This window comes from Passer domesticus, chromosome 3, assembly GCF_036417665.1.
Source record: "Passer domesticus isolate bPasDom1 chromosome 3, bPasDom1.hap1, whole genome shotgun sequence".
In the NCBI taxonomy this organism is placed as follows: domain Eukaryota; kingdom Metazoa; phylum Chordata; class Aves; order Passeriformes; family Passeridae; genus Passer; species Passer domesticus.
Genome location: NC_087476.1, coordinates 29,742,735 through 29,762,703, shown reverse-complemented (window position 1 = coordinate 29,762,703; position 19,969 = coordinate 29,742,735). Strand labels below are relative to the sequence as shown.

General features: G+C 36.2%; 1 protein-coding gene and 2 long non-coding RNA genes across 7 annotated transcripts in view; 2 read left to right on the top strand and 1 right to left on the bottom strand.

Moving 5' to 3' along the window:
* The first annotated feature begins 45 nt into the window (after positions 1-45).
* On the top strand, positions 46-7,029 carry LOC135296247 (uncharacterized). Its single transcript, XR_010358316.1, has 4 exons — positions 46-1,054; positions 4,737-4,993; positions 5,110-5,249; positions 6,813-7,029. It is a non-coding gene; the product is annotated as an uncharacterized LOC135296247 (long non-coding RNA).
* The window catches only part of FAM135A (family with sequence similarity 135 member A), a 79,247-nt gene continuing 62,065 nt past the window's right edge, over positions 2,788-19,969 (bottom strand). For 3 of the 5 annotated variants that reach the window (XM_064412338.1, XM_064412340.1, XM_064412339.1), the window contains 7 exons: positions 18,683-18,843; positions 16,904-16,995; positions 14,717-14,814; positions 9,380-9,531; positions 8,352-8,462; positions 5,122-5,235; positions 2,788-4,369 (listed from right to left, as the gene is read on the bottom strand). In XM_064412338.1, the coding sequence (XP_064268408.1) occupies positions 4,164-4,369; positions 5,122-5,235; positions 8,352-8,462; positions 9,380-9,531; positions 14,717-14,814; positions 16,904-16,995; positions 18,683-18,843 (934 nt within the window). In that variant the 3' untranslated portion in view covers positions 2,788-4,163. Of the gene's footprint in view, positions 4,370-4,862; positions 4,915-5,121; positions 5,236-8,351; positions 8,463-9,379; positions 9,532-14,716; positions 14,815-16,903; positions 16,996-18,682; positions 18,844-19,969 lie in introns of all 5 variants that reach the window. The other 2 variants (XM_064412341.1, XR_010358315.1) reach the window with 2 other exon arrangements.
* Positions 8,112-11,023, top strand: LOC135296248 (uncharacterized). Its single transcript, XR_010358317.1, has 2 exons — positions 8,112-8,481; positions 10,312-11,023. It is a non-coding gene; the product is annotated as an uncharacterized LOC135296248 (long non-coding RNA).

Below are 19,969 nucleotides of genomic sequence, written 5' to 3'. Positions count from 1 at the left end.
ACATTGTACATACAAGCACGCATGTCAAATTTCAAATGGTAGCAGTGCAAGACTACTGAGGTACTGCTTATCCACCTAAAAATTAACTGTCTTCAAAACATATTTCTTGTCTTTATTGTATTGCTGTAAAAATTCACTTGTAACTCCTGAATTATTCATTTCTAGATCTTTTGGCTAAGGAGGTAATAAATCTTAACACTGGTAAAAACAATTGTAGCATACACCACAGGAATTTTCAACTTTGTGATTAAATGGACTGTTTTCTTGTTTTCCTTCCTCTGTTTACCGATCATTTATCTCTTGCACTGCAGCTTCCTTTGCAAGATGACACAAACAATATTGTACTTAGCTTTGCTGTTCTAGAACGTGGGGAATAAAAGGCTTACAGCGAGCACAGCTTGCAGCAGGTCAGTTCAGAGGAGCCAGATGTACTGGTCTTGGAGACTGCCTGCAAAGCACAAGCAGCACAGCCCTGGGCAGCGAGTGCACTGACACTGCCTGAATGCCCCCTCTGCCTCCGAGACCACACCGAGAACCTCGGTTATCTGAACACCACACCTGGTTAGGGCTAAGCAAATACAGCTGGCTTGGAAACAAGGTTGTTTTGTGGTTACAGAGTAAGTTTTCCATCAACGTCAAATCTCTTGGCTCTGCTGCAAATCCTGGTGATTTCCAGTATAACATGAACTCGTTTTCCAAAGTAGTAGCAATGCCTAGATTTACAGTAACAGAAAGTTTAGTTTGTATCAAGAATTCAAACACAACCCAAGGAATTAATTTATATACACAACATGGAAACAGAGGTTCAGACACTGTCATTTGGTGCAGTGATCTCCTAATTATATCACTGAGAGCTTTTTGAAGTAACAGTACCAGCTTACTGCCTTCAGGGAGCAAGAGACTGACAGTTAAAGGAATGTTAAGACCTCAGTTCGTACCTCTCATTCTGTAAGCAGCATAATTCTCTTTGAAGCAGCTGCAGGATACCTGCATGAAGGAGAGGTCACTATAAAGGAAGATGAAGCCCTCGTTCAAACAGAAGAGTGGTGAGACGGTGCGTAGCAGCACTTTAGAGCTTCTACTGCATCAGATGACACTGACTTACGGGTACACATGTCTGTATTTAGGTCTAGGAAAGAGAAGGTACAAAACTGCGGGAATAGGGGGAACATGCCAGGCAACACACGCACAGTTGTCCAAAATATCCCAGCCTACATGTGTTGCTCAGAGAGCAACTGCAAGTGACCATAGGGTCTGTAAGTAAAAGTGAGCTTCCTATGCTTCAAGGACACGTTGGGGTCGTCACGTCTCTCACTACAGTCAGATGGCACATTCCTTTGGGATGTCAAACAGCCCTCACAAAAACGACAGTACTGAGAGGGCTACTGCCAGGGTCGGCTGCCAGTGGTCTCTGCCCCAGCACGGGAAAAGGTGGTTCTGGGCAGACCACGCTCTGAAGAAGGAGTCTGGACTCTTGCTTTTCGGTCTTCAGTTGAGTTTATTGTTCCTTATCTACAAAGTTTTTCTGTCTGTCCAGCCGAGGTCTGATCAGCAAGACAGCCAAGGGCACTCTCTCTTGCCCACGGGGCGGTTGTCTCTTTTATAATGAAAACTACGTATTAGATATTTACCTTTAATTTCCAATACTTTCTGCCCTTGTTGGCAAGTGCACTTTCTCTATGAACCAATCCACACATGCCAACATCATCCTGAACATGGATGCCAAGGAGAAGAAAGAAGAAGGACAGGGCACGCCCAAATTCCTCCATCTTAGAACCCTTGACCCCCATGTACAGAATTTCAAACCCCCCTGTACAACATACAATACCCCCCTGTACAGTGTTCCAAAATTTTTTCCTTCACCCTGTGATTCCTACTTAAACTTTTGTGGCCTGTAGTTCTTCATATAAGGTTGGCAATTTGCTCCATGAATTAAGGTCGAATTTCCAGGTGTCTTTGGCTTCCTGCCAGGGTCTCCGAGCCCCTGCCAGGGCTTTGAGACATCCAGGGCATCCAGAGATGTCCTGGGTCCCGACAGGCTACCAGACCACATATGGACTAAGCAATAAAAATTAAGGAAGAGAGAATGAATTTACTGTTTTCTTAATTTGCCCTGGTCCTTAAGATACTTACATACAGATATCACATGATGTCTTGCACTATCCATTTTCCTCAAAGAACAAACCTAATTCAAACTACTTTAAATAGATAGGACCTACTGTTACCACCTCCCCCCACAAAAAAAAAAGGAAAAAAAAAAGAAAAAAAAAAGTGGCTATTTCTGTCATGATACTTTTGCTTTCCTGATCACAAAAGTATGCTTTACATGTTCAGATTTCCAGAGACGGAAAGCAAGACAGACTTTTTTCAATAGTGACAGAACCATCTAAATACTTGTTTCCTAAGAACAGTTTAAAGTCTTAATTGTGAATCAAGGAATATTTTATAACTTCAGCTCCCTTCAACAGCTATTCAAAGTTGAGCTAGTAGCAAAATCCAATAATACTGTTACATAAAAGACAGTTGATATAACAGAACATAATTTAAACATTTAGAGCTTAATAGCAACATCATAATACAAAATTAAAAATAAAAATAGGCATTGTAATAGTAAAAACATATTAAAGATACCTTTGTGTCATGAGGACTTGCCTAACACAACTCTAACAAAACACTCTGCAGTGTATTCGTTGGTGAACTGTAGATACTCAGACACTAATTTCAGCATCTTGTAAGTTATAGGGAACCCCCCCATATATTACAAAGACTATTAAACAACATTCCATATCAAATGCAAAATCACTTCATCTATTATTATAGACGTTTAATCTACAGATATAATCACTTCAACTGTTATTGCTCTATTAATTTCCAAAGTACAAAATTATTAATTATATACAAAAAGCCTCCCCAGAATTTTGGTAATTAGCAGAACATTTCAGTTTCTTTAATTGCTTTCATTAGAGTAATTTGTTCATTTTATTAACACTAGATGCAATAACACAATGCTAAAAATAAACATGCATTATACAACGAATTTATATTTTTCAAAAAATGTTCATTACAATTAGTGTACAATTAGTGAATGCACATATAACTCTTTTCCCCCACCTTTAGCGAACTATTGTTTGAACCAGAGAAAAGGGAAGGAAGAAGAAACCAAACAATGCTATTCAGCACCAGTAGAAAGTCAGATCTTTAACATCCTGTATATCAAAAACATTTTATCTGTGTCACTAAACAGGTAAAGTTTACAATAGTCTCATTTGAAGATGTATTGATTTATATTTACAATACTTTATAGTCAATAAAACATTTTAACAATATTTAAAAATTGTTTAAATTCATAAAAGTATTGCAGAAATTTATAACATTTATTTATTTTAAGTATATACAAGGAAGTCCTCATAAAATTGTCCATGTTCATCTGAAGAACTGACAGAGTAAGGAACCATCTTAATACAGTTTGCAAAACCCCAATTATTTGAAGGCAGCTATCACTGAACATTCAAAAATCCTTAGTTGCCATTTGCTTCTGAAAATCAAAGTTCCAGTCATAAAATTGGAGTATGTAAACTAACATGTTTTTGAGATCAGCAGAAAAAATATTCCCACAGGCATAACATATTTAACAATGACAGTAATGATTTTGTAGAAAACTGTTAAGCTGTAGCAGATATAGTAATTTTCAAATATCCAGTATTTTAGCAGCTCATTGTGTTTCCAGTTAAACTTCTACAGTGCTAAAATACGACAAGTGAACACGTAAGACATTGTTAGAATTTTAAAATCCAATTTATTTTTGGCATCTAAAGCCTCTTGTAAAATGTAGCCAAGTAACATTGACTTCTGTTGTCTGAGAGCCAATAACCAACCAAACAAAAGTACACACTGTGCTTTAATCTCCAAATAATTAGGTACCCAAAATTAAGAAAAAGTAATAGAAAAGTAAAAAGAACAAAATAAAAAAATATTGCACAGTCACATTACCTAGAAAGTAAAGTTGATGTTAAAAAGCCCTAAGTGTGGATGATATAAATTATCTTCCATATAAAAAGTATAAATATCTCTTAAAATACAGCTGCAGCTATACTTTAACACCACACATTATCTGAATTCATCTGTTAATGAGGTAATAACCAAGTTTCTGACAATGCTTTTCTCTACTGAAAATATTTTAGGGCAGCAACAAGAAAGAATTTTTCTAAAAATATTTCTGAATCAAGAACAGCAATGTGTGCAGCTCTCCCTATCAGAGAATCTGCTGTATTGGGTAATGCATTAATTACATTATAACGAACCAAATTACATTCCTTGTTTTGAAGAACTGGCAGAAGCAGGTTCTGGATCATTTCAGCATAAATTGGTCCTGTAGAGGAAAAGAAAAGTTGTACTCTGTGAATTGACAGAAACAAACACAATTCTTTGACCTTGAACTCAGAATGAACACATTCCAGAGTAAGAGAAGTATTGAAATGTGTTATGCTGTGGTTCTGTTGAGATAGAATATAAAGAAAGTTTAATTCCCTCTAGAAATGTTGGAAAAATAATTGGAAGCTATGCATTTTAGTATTTGTACATTTATAGTGAGAATGTATTTATCGGTATTAATTTATTGCATTACATAAAAGTTATTTGTCAATATATAATAGTAGAATGCAATTGTGCTAGGATATCTCAACGGTAAGTACAACAACTGACCCTAACTGATTATGGAAAAATTACCTTTTTTTCAGTGCTATTATTAAGCCACAGCTAAATACAGCCCAGGACTTGCTGCTACAGTTTGATATCCTCAAAAATCAAACTTATTTGTCCTTCCTGTTCATGAAATAGTACCTCAAGGGCTGTGTCTATCTCACCTAACTTTCAGCGAAGTCAGTGAGCTAGAAACCTGTTCAGTCTCATCTCCATCTGCATGTAACAACACAGGACAGATACAGAAAGCAAGTCAGCCTCCACGTGGATTTTCTCCCTCTACTACTACTACAAAGTAAGCCCAAAGTTTCCAAACACATAATAGAGCTGCCTCAGTTAAGCAGCCAAAATTAAATGGGAGGAGATTGATATGTGTGAGGTTTTAACCTGAGCGGTCTGTTTATTTTGCAGGGCATTTATTACCTGATTGTTTATCCTTTAAAGCTGTTTTACACATCTCAATGCGGGCAGAGTGATAAGGAACGTAACGATCCTGCAGAGATCCTACTAACACAATGTTTTTGAAGTAATGAAGGCCTGCAAGAAAAAAGGTATCACTTATAGCAAATCCTCTGTTATTACTACTGAATAATTAAACATTTTACAACTGATATTTGGCACTAATTTATTACAGGATCTGGCACAAAAAGGGAGAAAAACCAATTACAATAGGTAGAGCTACAAAATAATGAGATGTTTGATACCAGCCTTTCCTCTATACATATTTAACAGACATGGCTATGGCTCAGTTGTAGAGTTTCTCATTAAACTGGGTATGGTTCAAACCTTCATCTTGTTTCTTAGGAATACAGTGGTTGGTTTCTGGCTATACAGAAGAGAGTAAAGCCTCCACATGGCTTAAATAAAACTAAAGATGGATGGAGCCTTGTCTTGACTGATGTTTCAGACAACAGTTGCATTAGAATTTGTGCCTAGCGCCAACATATACATGATTTAGCCCACCTAGTGCAGGTGCCTCTCTAAGGCACTGTCTTACTGTAAGGTTTCACCAGCTCAAGCACAGGTTGAGAATTGACCCAACACAAACCTGAAGTATAATTAAACCTTTATAACTAAACCCAGACTTCCTAATTCCAGAACAAGCACGCACATAGTAGAACGATGCAAAGACAGGAATCCCCAGTAATGACAGAGTTACAGCCCTTAAAGACATTGAATTGTTACATTTTCTCTAGAAAGCTGCAGCAAATTTCTGGTGCTGCCCATCTGCTTTAGGCCAGACACAATGGAGCACTTTAGGAAAATAGTTTGCCTTAGAACAGCCCCTTCTGAATATCATATTTTAGACATAAGTATCATCAATCTTTCATTATGAAAAAGTGTTTGATCAAAATCTTCAGCAGGAGCAAAGAAAGTATATAGGGTATTTCATAAGATAAGTGAGTTTTACTGTTTACCTATTCTTCATCCATTTTGGGTTTAAGTAACGGGATGTGTTTAACATGTATGTTCTTTGGCAAATTCGAAATCTAGTCACAAGCTATCATACAAATAAGTAGGTGAGACCTTGACCCTCAAAACACCACCTGCTGGATCCACAGCAAGTTTTAAATTTTGCTGCCTTAGGGATTTTCCCAGATGCAAAGCCAATGTCCAAAGAAGACCACATTAGAGCAGTAACAGATGTTTCTTCATCTTAGACCCCTGTTTAACTATATGATTACATAAATCAACAGAAGTTGCAAATTCTGGCCTGCACTTCTCAAAAGTGTTGTTAATCTCTTGCATGTACCTTGGGGTTAAGTGACTTCTGGAAAGACTTATGTTTAGAATCATTGTTGAGACCAGCACACAAATACCCTGTATTGAGAATCTGAAAAGAGGAACTGTGCAGGCTGGGGAATCCCAAATGCCTCTCACCTTGTGTCTGAGAGTCAAGCACAGCCAATGCTGTATGCCCACTGAATGAAGAAAGAGATGGCAGGACAGAAGCAGTACAGGTATCAAGAGTTAAAGGCACCAACACTTACACTGTACATACACAAAGTTTTCCCTCAAAGGAAAACTTTCTTCCTTCTCTATGAGGGAAGCATAAAACATACTTTCTTTTCTCCTTATCTAAAATCATTAATTTTTCACATTTATTTCTCCAGTCTCCCCGAGCCTTTCCTTCTCCCTTACACCCACCTCACTGAAGGACCTGGAAACAAGATCGTGTAGCTGAGGCTGTGGCCCAAAATACAGCTCTTTCCATCTCTTTGGTAAGAAAGAAAAAAGCAGAAACTGAGCCTGAAGACTTTTATATCCCTTCTACCATTTATGGGGAACAAAGTCTGAAATGCACATAATGACTCTTGAGACGATACTATCCAGGTCTTTCAAAAATCCTGTCATATAAAGGTCTGCCATCAGAAAATATGTCACATTTCTACAACAGACAATAGTACTCAAACGACAGCATCTCTAGCCATGTTGAGATACATACACATAAAAACCATGGAATAAGAAATTTTTAAAAGCCAACTGATTAATTAATCTGATTATGTCTTAGCAGGGGTCCCACAGTTTTACTCAGCATCCAGTGTGTAACTTCTCACACAGCTTCTATTTATATTCAAACATTTCTTTTCAAAAGACAGGAAAACTAGATTGAGTTCACCTTTAAATACCAGTTCAGCTTTAAATATTACTGTATCATCAACAAAATCACTTTGTGATAGATTCTGAAGAGAAAGGTAAAAACCCCCCAAGTTTTTCTAAAATAAATTTTTGATCAGTATTCCTATCTTATGATTTTTCTTTTTGCTCCTTCCTTTTTATTTTCTGCTTCATCCAAGTGCTGTAAATTTTATATTCAAGCACCTCAAGAGCTGCATGTCAGTCTTTTCCTGCCCATATATTTGTACATTTTGTTCTTAACAAAATTCCAGGTGTGACAACCTAGAAATATTTTGATCTAGGAAAATCTAGTGCCCAGATTTTTCACAAAACAGCACAAGCATCTCTGGCTCCACAACTGCTTGACTAGCACAAATTCACATACACCTGTCACATGAATCCTCAATAATTTTATATTGCTTAATGGAAATTACCCCCCTGCTGGCACATTACCTACTGGCAAAACACATTCTTGGCCAACAGCTGAAATAAGGACATTCAACCCAGAGAAAACACTATGAATGATATGGTACGAATAATCTAATCTGGGATTTAGCTGTTATGCTAAATACAACTTCTCCTTCCTTTATGAAAGTAAGTTTTTGTTTTCCCTGACCATCTTAATGGGGTAATAAAAGACTAGTTAGCAAAAACTTTAAAGTAGAATTTTGGATTTATAGTACAGTAAGAAAGGCAGATACAGAAACAGGTAATCTTAAATGTGTATGAGTGCACTTGACTTGCCACACAGTGGCTCATAGATAGATATTTAAAAAATCTCCTTTTATCTATTGGTGTAATGGCTGCACTCAAGTTCTGCTCATTAGTTAGGAAGGGAAGTCTCAAAGTAATATCCTACCTCTGAAACAAACTGTTTACTGCTACTTTACTTGAAGAATACAGGACTAAAGTAACTCTTAAATGTTAAAACTGAAACAGGAGCTTTTTGAAAATAAGTTCTTTTCTTTTTAGGTTTCCTATTCACATTTATACACAGTTGCTTTTAAGAGAAAGGAAGCATTAACAAAGCTTACCTGCTTTTTTACTCAGTTTATATAAGAATGTCTGTCGCGGATCTGAATGGTCTCGACATGTCAGTTGCAATAAAGAACCAGACTTCTTCCATTTCTGCATAAACCACAGTCCTGCATTGTGAGGTACAACGTGAGTACAGATCCACAATAAAATATGAAAATTAATTAAACATAAGTGTAGTATATAAAGTTCATAACAGTCTCTCAGATGCTAATTTTACTTTTCATGTAAGCATTGTCAAGCTCAGTAACAGTTTAAATTTTCATTTTCTTTCCTATCTACACCATGAAGCATGAAAGCCTTTATTTCCACTAATGTACATACCTGCCCACAAAAAATAACTTCCAGAAAGTGTAAATACAGTAATGTTAGCCAGAATATACACATTATATTTCAATAATTTGTATAATATTACAACATTTTGATTTTCAAAAAACAACAGGCATTACTTTTCCAATTTCTAAATTGAACTCAATAAATGTAACTTGAAAAAAGGAAGCAGAATCTTCTCACAGGAATACCATAGTAGAAAGTTTTGTTTGGTACTATTTCTCTTTATTAGTCGATAATAATAATAATAGGTTGCTAACTGACTTTTCAGGAAATCCTGCCTCCCTCACCATGCACATCTGCAGAAACACACTGCAGATTATAAGGCATTTTTGAGAGAGAAAAGACACAATAGCTTTGAATTATTTTAATGTATCTTATATTATTGTTTGGCAGATTAAGTATATTCAAGTTCAGTTTATTATAAATTGAGCTCAACAGATTAAAACTGGAGTTTATTTATGCTGCAACAGAAAATCTGAACCAAACATACTGGAAAATACTTATGTCCATCACCTCTTGCACATCCTTTTATTGATACTTTATTTTTATAACCCGTCTCTCTGCTTATGACAGTAAAATATGCAGTTTCTCACAATCACAGTAATGCAGAAATGTGCACCCCACATGAAATTGCTAAATTCATTTCAAAGACAAGATTTCCCCTAAACTAATACTACTGAAAATAATATTTCACCTGTATTGACAAGAGCACTGCTGTTGTAGAGGGTACCAAGATGTGGTCCAGACAGAGACAGGAAGGTGTGAAGTTTGTTGAGGTAATATTTAAATCGATGCCTTGTGAGCACTGAACGGATTATTAAATTACCCAGTGAGTGTCCAATAAAGCTGTTAAAGAGAAAAAGCAATATAACATGGAATTTTATAGTAGGATTTTTTTTTTTCTTTTCACAGAGAAAAAGAAAACCGGTGTAATGAAATGCTAAAAGAGCACAGGAAATAATTAATGAAATGTTTCCATTCAGACCTGTATTTGATGTCATTCAGGAGGCATAACTTGTCCATGTCTCTCACATACTCATTACAAACATGTTTTGAACTCCTCCAGAAATATTAAATACAGCATTTTGAAAAGCTAACAAAACCATATTATCCTTCCACCAGCATCTACCACCCAAACCCAAGATTATTTCTGGGCTCATTTCCCTTAGCACCAACTATTAAGAAAATATTTTATGAGTCATGCATGACTGAAATCATAATTACTTTGGCATGTGATGGCACTCATTATGATAGATGTATGAGGATTCCTGAAACAATCTAGTGGAGACAGATTCCAAATAGAGGGGAACACCATACTTAACTGAACCTGATTATTTAAAAACAGAAGCAACATCTCAGATCTGCTTAGCAGAGTCCAAAAGAAGTGATTATCAGCTTGAGCAAGCAATTGAAGAATATGTCTCTGTCAGGACAGTAGTACTTTTAGGTGTTTCCCTGGTTAAGCAATTTAAGGGAAAGACAGATGGAACTCTTTAGCTTCTTGTATCTAAGGATAAATATTACTTCATGGGTGAGGTGCTTTCTGTCACATATGCAATGCTATATAAAGCATTTTTTTTAAACGGACACTATGAAATTAAGCAATTCTAGTTATTATCCTTACAGATCCCTGCTGAGATCAGGACCACACCAGACTAGGCACTGACTTAAAGAAGACCAGATTCACAAAGTTAGAAGGAAAAAGTGCCTTTCTGCATTACAGATGCAAGGACAAGATATGGTGAAAACAGAAAACCATCCAAAATTATGTACAGTAGAAATATCACTGCTGGATCATATATGTGTTACAGTATTATACCTCTAGGATCATCCTTCCTGTTTGCTCTGTATCACTACATTCATCAACAGAATTAGCTAGAACAAAGCTTCCTGTAACATCTGTGTAAAATTCAGTGCTAAAAGATTACTTGACTATTTAAATACTTCCCAAGCAAGAGTCACTGCTTCGGAAAATACCAATTCAAAGGTAAAAATTTCAAACAATTGCTTATAGAATGGCAGAACCACCCTGAACTCCTAAACTTGGAAATAATTATGCATTTCTACAACAGAAAAAGGGGTTTTTTTTGTATATTACTAATACATAGTTTAAGCATGCACATATGTTCTTCTCAGTTGCTTTTACTACTAATATCCAATAGTATTTGTATGAGAAATTCTTAGCTTGAGCTTGCTATATTTGCCTAACTAATTTTGAAATGAAAGATTACTTATCCTCTGTGGTGTCAGCACAACAGCAGTGCATTTGCAAAACAAAACACTTAGCTGCTCTCTTGAATACTAAAATTTAAAACTATTCCATTGGAGGACACAAAAATCCACACAAGAACAACAAAATCACAGATTTCTTTAAGAACATGTAAATGCACACAGAAATTGAGTTGATCCTGAAGATGATCTGTGTGATGTAACTACTTTTGAGTAAAACAGATTGTTTTCTAAAGAACATCTGAAAATTAGCAGAGATACTCTCTTGACAGTTCTTTCAGGCAGTATTTACTAAAAGTCATAAGAGGATGAGAAATTCTTACACTGTACCATAACAAAGGGCATTTTCTGTGAAAAAAGCAGCAACCCATCTATCAATTCTATCATCCCTAAGAGTACAGGCATACCTAACCAAAACTTCAGAAACACGGAAGATACATTTTGAGGAAAACTGGAAGCTTCAATCAGCTATGTGAATGTACCTCAAAGACTAAACACTTGTAGTTAATTTGAAAAGCCTTAGAAGTATAATAAAGGTTACAGTAATACATTGCGATCCAATTCAGATGCTTAGGTGAACACATAATAAGCCTTAAATTTGTTTTTTAATAGAGAAATGTTTTTAAAATTGCTCAAATCAAAAAGGGGAGGAAAAGGAAAATTCTTCAAATAAGGTCTTGAAAGTGTGAGATGGGAATGTAATCCATTCTACTCATGGGATGCTCTGCAAAAGCAATGAACACTAGGTGGCAATATTACAATCTTCTGAATATATAATTAACACACTGAAGTTAACAGAATTACAGTTTTATACATGCTTTATGATACAAGTCTACCAATTCAGATCATACTAGAAAAATCACACACAACAAAACCTCATTATTCTGTGCCAATAAACAAAAATCCTGTCCAACTATAAAAATTCATGGAAGGAAGAGAAACAATCAAGATTCATAATCAATGAGGTGCTGAAACAACAAACAGATGTTTTAATATATGCATAGCATTAAACACTTTTTTTTTTAATGAACCAATGTTACTTAGGGAAGAGGATAACATGCTGATTAATCTACCTGAGGTCAAAGTCCAATACAAGTCACCATAAATTTACGTAAGACCTGACATGTGCAAAATAGTTTCTGAAACTACAGGCGGTTTATTCCCCAGCTGCCTGGTTACCTTGAGGGCTTCCATAGATTCTTAAAACTTGAATGGGTAAGACTGAGCAATTTAACACACTTCAAAGTTGCATTAGCTTTGATGGTGGCACTGGTATGACTGGTCCAAATGACCTCCAGATGTCCCCTCACCCTAAAACCTCCTGTGATTCTTTACTAAACAGTTCTTTTATAAGGCAAATTGCATTTGTTTTGAATTAAGCTTCCAGCTCATGCTTGCTCCATGCTTGTTGTGAGGACAAAGATTTTGTTCAGAGATGAAGGAACATGTTAGACAGTGAATTGCTGCAATAGCTGATATTAGCTTTGCAGGTACCAAAAATGTATACTGAAGCTGACACTATTCCAGTGGTACAGGGAGTGTCTTTTCTCAGTACAGGAATGTAGCACAGTAAGCAGGATTTCACCATTACCTGAGAGCATGAGACTCTGCATTTATCTGAATAAAGGGCAGAATCTCAGAACATCTCTGGACTTATCTTGACCTGAGCTGATTTTGATTTGTTTAAGCTGTGACAACAATCATCTGCAAGTGAATTACCAAGTCAGATCTAAAGTTGTTTTAGTTTCACTACAGTTTCTATTAATAACAAGTAGTTATTCTCTGTGGCCTGAACAGTGTATCACCAGAATGAAGTGTGGTGTGCACGACTGTAGGTGCAGGTATCATATGGCAGAGGTCCCCAGTGGTCTATTAATGATCACTGCAGGAGCACAGTTGTGTAACTTAGGAGAGAAAGTCAGCAGAGAATGGGAGGGGAAAAAAGAATAAATGGAAAACAAATGAAAGAGCGTATGTGCCAACTGGAGATACAGAAATATGAAATTAATCTATCCAGATCCAAGGCCAAGGAAGCTGGAACTCCCACCATGAACATCATTGTCCATATACTAAAGCCCTGGGATGCTGATGTCCAACTGCTTAAGCAAGACAGAATGCAACCATCTTATGATGTTGGCTTTTTTGCTATACAAAATCACAAATCTGGAGATGTCTATTTTGGCTGGTTATGGAGCAGCACTTGTAGACAGAACACTTCCTTTAGGAGACAGGGAGATTTTATGAGGAGAAACCAGCATCATTCATGACACCACAGGTAACTACTACAAGAGCTGTTTTCTACAGTGGCATAACCAAAATGAGGCAGAAAAGCATTGGCTTCTTGAGCAGAGGATTTCTCAGCAGTACTTTCCCAGGCTTTCTAGGTTGTCCCTTCAAGGCCTTGCATAGAGGCACATGTCTTTCTAACAGCTCTCATGTAAACTTTCTCATAAGAAAAGCTTAAGTTGAGAAATGAAAACTTTGGCTTCAGTAGGGCCCAAAACAAGTATACACCTTCAAAAGGAAACTAAAACAAAAATTCATAGGTTTGTTTTTTTCTTTCAAGCGATGAGTAACAAATAAAAGTGAAAAATATTTACAAATCGAAAGTCTTATGAGAGAAGCAAACCAAAAGCAAACAAGAGTTCAGGTCTCAGGTATAAACAACGAGAAGATAAGTGGCTGGTTTGCTCATTACAGCCTTCAGACAACAGCATGGGAGAGAAGATCCTGGTGTATGCTGGGGGGTTACAGAACTCTTCTCCCATACCAATGTAGCTACCATGGATGGTAGCTACCATGGGGGATGCTACCATGTAGCCTGTGAAACAAAAATATGATCACACAGTGCTTTTTACATTTTTAAATCAACAGTTTAGACAAAATTAAGCATGTCAAATCTTGCCTATCTCAAAACAGAAACATTTGTTTAAATAGTGAGATTATGTTTAAATGTTTTAGATGTTTCCTCTAGCTGAACAAGGCCTACCAAACACATGTGAATGCACAAACTTGTCAGAAACACGTGTGACTAGCAAGTCAAAAAACCTTCTGGATGTATAATTTGAGGGTGCCTAAACAAATTGATAAAGTCAGGCTTGGATTAGCTCTTTTCATCTATTGATGAGCTAACTCCAGCCACACTGCTGAGTTAGTAAGGTAGTCTGCCCAAATGGTGCACTCTACCTTGAGAAAATAAATGCAACAGGCATTCCCTGGAAGTAAATGTGAAAACAGAAATGCACAGATTGTGGTAAGCTCTCTAATAAGATATAAAATATGCTCTATAGCAGATGAAACAATCAGAACACATAAAAAATAATGAAATATATTTTCATGCAGCTGCCCTTCAACATTGCAGGTGAGATGAAAGTGCCCTGTAGGAGTGACAAGACACAGTCTGCCATGTCATACTTGGTGAAGGGACCATAAAATCAGAAGGAAGCTAACTTCATCCTGGCATAGTGCTATTACAGGTTCCTTTGACTTTCTCAAAATACTATCTGTTTTTCTGTAGAACTCTATTATGCAGAATTTGTAGAAGCACAAGACAGCAATTCCTTAAATGTAATGCTTAACCTCTGCCCTAAAACCACCAACAGATGAGCTTACAACACTGTTCAGTCTTCTTTCAGCTGGCAATTCCCTCTCTCTCCACTGTCCTCCTCTCCCCTACTCCTCCCACATCCCAAATTGCTTTTTCTCATCTCTCTTTTGGCCTGCTCCTGAGCATCACAGTTTAAAATAACCCAGGGCTCTAGTTTTAAATTTATTTCTGTAAATAGTATAGAACAGATATTACCTGATTTTTGAAAGGGGTAGATTATAAATTTGTATATACTGTATAATTTCATCTAAAAGGCGATCTGTCATGGAATCAAAATCAGCAAAGGTATCATTCTGTAAAATAAAAGAAATAAAAAATAATAACTGTATTTTCTAATGCAGCAATATACATTCTGCATTCAGTCTGAATTCTTACTCCCCAGTGTTTCGATCAACAGCACACAAATAAAAGCATCAATATTAACTCTGAATACAAACACTACAGCTAGTTATTATAATTTTTTCATGTAATTTTCTTGTAACACAGAATAAAGTGATACACATTTTACTGTAAGACTACTTTCTTTTAAAACACCAAAACCAATCTTAACATTACACACCCAGCCTTACTTCTAAGCTGTTCTCTACACTTAAGATTATCTGTAGTGAAACAGAAGACCAAACTGCATATTCAGAATTATATCACACTGCCTACGAAATAGAGATGAGTCAATTACTGCAACAGCCTTCTATAGTAATTCCGGTTATTCAAAATGAAACAATCAAACAAAATCCTCAAGACCTTATCCTCAGTTCACAGCTGATTCTCTCCAATGATCAGCAGCAAGAAATTAAGAGATAGGCAAAGCCTGCCTAGAACTTTTCAACACAAGTTCCAAAGGATCTGTGCTAAAATCTGTAGTGTTCAACATATTGGTAAATGATCTGAGAAAGGAAAGGAGGAGATGAAAAATCAAGAGGAGATGAAAATTCAGTTTGTAGACAAAACTAAATATCCAGAGTAGTCAAATCTAGAACCAACCGGAATTTCACAAGAATCTTATACTACTGCTTGCCTGGGTGATAAAATGGCAAGAAATGCAAACAAATGTTACATAGAGAAAACCAGCCCTAACTGTATATGCAAACAATAATCTACATGTCTGTGTTGCATATAATCAGCAATGTTAGGAAAGCAAGGACAGAAAATAGCAATATAGCATTTTGTCAGTCCATAGTGCAAAAGCATCTTAAATGCCCTGTCTAGTTGTGATCATTCAATTTTAAATGACAGGAAGTTTCAAGCGGGCTGGGAAGGGTACCATGGATGAACAGAAACTTTTCACATCTAATTGTTAGAAATAATAAATGGACTAAGTCTCTTCAGTTGCCTCCTGAGGGAAAAATCGTACTTGTTTATAAAATATGTGATTTAAAAAAATCATAAAAACTGAAGCAGTGAATGAGGAATGATTATCAAGAATTTTTTCCAAAACAAACTGTAAGGTAAATTACTTCCATTTCCTTGTTTGCAACTGAATTATTCATGTATACAAACCACAGAATGAAACTCAACTGTATGCTATGGATACAGAAGTAAAAAGATTCAAAAAGAATCAGCCAACATTAAGGTGAAAAGTCTGTCAGCAGCTATTAGGCTCAGTGGTCTCAATGGAATCCACAAATCAGAAAGTCTCACAGCTGCTGACTGACACAGACTATAGGGCTAGAGAAGAGAAAGCCTGGCTTGGTGCCTGTCCAGCCTGTTTCACAAAGCATCCCAGCAGCTACTGCCAGAAAAATGCCATTGCACTAAATGAAGCTTTTGTTTGAGCCACTGAAAAGACCTTGTTCTAGTTCATCTCTGAAGTATGTCTAACACAATATGTAATACACACATACGCACAGACAAAAAGTAAAAATTGGTCTTTTGTGCTTTGGCAAGTTTAATTCATGAAAAAATAATTAAATTCACACATATTCTTGTTTAACACAAGAGGTAATTTGATATTTGTTCAGTGTTATGATGTAGATCTTGCAGAATGCTGACAAAAGAACAAGCTACAGCAATTTTAGATTTCTCAGATCCTCTAAAATAACACATCTCCCTTCTTGCCACACCACTTTTCACTATTACCATTTTTACCACTAGTATTAAGCATATTTTATCCACAATCCAAACTGCTTATGCTGAGAACTTAGGAAACACAGTACACACAACAAATTGGTAGTAACAAATGTTACCCCTTAAAATATTTACCTTCAATACCATACAAGATTTTGTAATTACTTTGACACCTGCCACAGATCAAATAATGTATTCCATGAGAATACATTAAAAAGATACAAAATGTGGTAAACACAATAGTGCAATTAAATAAACGTCTCTGAAGGTTTACACTGTTCATAGTTTTACAAAAATTCTTTTTTAGTTGGCAAATACCTGATTCCTTTCAGACATAAGAAATTCAATTCTTCCTCCAGGCAGCCCTAGCTCAATGTAAGTCTTCACTAGTCTTAGATCTGCGCTGTTACCTTCAAAAGAAAAACAATCAGGAGTTAGAGTCTGCAAAGTTAACTCGCAATAAAAGCACTCAGAATACTGAAATGAATCTCTGGCAGAGCTTTATATTTAAACACAGCTAATTACAGTCTGAGCCCTAATTAAAATTCAGTAAGACTTTGAAAGATAAACTACAATGTAAAATTAAGTGACAAAATGGTTTATGAAAATGATGTTCGATGCAAACACTTTTAGAAAAGCAAGGGTGTAGGAAGTCTTGCTTGATTCTGTCTTAGCCTCCAACTGATATAGCACTGTGAACATTATATTCTTGGAAACCTAATTAATTTTGGTAAAGGAAATTAAAGAACTCAAAGTGAGCTTAAAGAATTCAGTGAAGGAGTATTTCATAAAATGACAAGGCAGAGTGAACTATCAGTAGATAAAGATACTTTTGAATACTGTGGTACCTGAAACAACAAATGCTAGTTTAACTAGCATCCTGAAGACTTTTCCACATCAGTAGTCATGGATGTTTTTGAAGAAAGGGTAGCCTTTCAGGATTTTGTCTTCAGGATTTTTATTTACATCTGTCATTTATAGGAAATAGCTTGTATAAGCTCACTGTTTCATGAGAAAATTCTATGTGGACTTTCCTAAGGCTTCAAACGCATGTTTTTTTAACAACAGGCTTCTTGGTCAAGTTAACTTTTGTGCTGCTTCTACATGCAATAGCACGAGAATACACTAGAAAGAGGGATTACCTCCGACTCCTATTTTTAAAAGTACTTAACAAAGGCTGCTTTTCTGCCCAAATGAGGAAAGAAAAACTATGCTGTTATTTTATTTTTTTTAACTAAGGAATTTGAAAAATGAAGAAGGTGCCCGTGCAGTCTTGATGCAGTCCAATATTGTGCCTGTGCAGTGTTGATGCAGTCCAATAGTCTATTCTACTGCCCTCTTGTGTTTCCTTACATTGTTAATTTAAGAAGTGTCTCAAAAATGCACAAAAGCTAGAGGGGATATTGTTTCTTAATATACATATATGCTTTGAACTAAAAGCAGATTAATATATTCAAGCTACTTAAACTTTATAACCCTTTCAATTAAAAAGAGGTTTTTCTCACTTCTACCACAGTAGAATCTTTGTCCTTGGAAATATTCAAAAACCCAGCTGGGTTGCATCCTGGGCAATCTGCTATAGACTCTGCTCTGAGCAAGAAAGTTGAATGGGACAATTTTCAGTGATCTCTTTCACCCTCAACCACACTGTGATTCAGTGACATAACCTTTTAAAACCTTACAAACACTTGATTGTGTTTTACATGTACTATTTCTTTTTCCTAACAAGATACACATATTTAATTTTTCTTGACAACACAGCAATTATAAAGAAAACAGTTTTGTCCGTAACTCCATTCTATTACCACAACATGGGTAAATTCCTTTACGACATAAAAAACTGAAGGATGCACCTCATGTGAACTAAGACATTAAACATTTATTAAATATTTTAAATATTTATGTGCAGGGAAGTTTTATTAAAGACAGAGAATTCGTAATTTAAAAGATTTTATGGAACACATTGTCAATGTCAGATTCCCATTTCCCTCCACTGAACCTACTTCAGGTGTTCAGTTTAGAGTTTGAATGACCAAAGCTAAATCTCACTGGTAATCTGAACTGCTTTCTTGTACAGTATCACATTTCTCAGCATACCATCTAGGCCATGGACACAAACTATAAGATGTACTCCTTCTTCTGAACACTCATCATCTTCCATACTGAAATAAGGTATTGAAGAAGCCAGTTTGAAAACATCACTATACATAAATCCAGGAAGTTTAAGTTGCCTCAATTCTTCTTTAGCCTGTAGGAAACTGGAACAACAACAACAAATAAACTTATTATACATTTACTACTGCTAGATAAATGTAGGGTCTTCCAGGATATAGTTTTCTACTGTCATTTTGCTATGTATTCTATGTAATTAATACGAATGAAAATATATTTATCAAATTACTATTTTCAAAAAATAAGCAATTTCCTCAGAAATTTTTTACTGCTAATTCCTACAGTCCCTTTTCCTCTGTAACAAAAACCATATCTCAAGTTCTACTCTCTTCTCTCCTTTAACCATCTTTGCAAACTCTCAAGTATTTCTGAAACCACTAAAGGTGATGGGTTCATTGTGGTCTTGAGCAAGCAACAGCTTTGTTTCCACACAATAAAAAAAATGAAAGAAATTATAACCAATTGGAAATCAAGGTTAAGATTTTCACTGCCTTTTGATAATTCTTGCCAAGCCTATTTCTTAGGTCAGAAGAGAGCTGGAGTCAGTGCTGTAATAAGGTCTCACCTTATAAGGTTCATGTGGTAGGCTGAAAAACTGACACTTGCTTCTGAAACAGCCAGATCCAGACTTCTGATCTTTTACCTATTCTATGAAGGCATGCACTATAAGGTTTTTAATAGCTGAGATCCTCACATGCTAGGAGCTCCTTGTGTTCCTTCCTCCCTTTCTTCCACTTTGCTTAGTTTTTGTGGATGGCCTTCCTAATTGCATATCAGTTTCCCTGCAGCACATAAAGCTTTATGCTTTCACATGCTTCCTTAATCCATCTGTTCTGCATGATCCCTCACGGCACCATGCTGTACCCCATCCTCTTCTGCCTGCTCACTGTTTCCCTCATTCTACCTTTTGTTCTCTGTTTTCCCAGCTTTATCTTCAGCTCCTTCCTCACTAACTGGCAGGAGCAGGCCACAATGAATTCAGCCTGAACAGAAACCACTGCTGACAGCTGCTCTTATCACCCTGCAACAGAAGCTACTTGAGTTTGTACTCAAGGCATGTTTCCTGAACACACCAAGGGTGGTTCTTTATGGAGCAGATCCTACCCTCTGGATTCACAGTTATCTCATATTCCAGGGGACTCTGCTTTTCTCACGGCCAAGTCCTTGATTTTATTGCAAGTTGGTTTGGGGTTTTTTTTTTGTTACAGAACA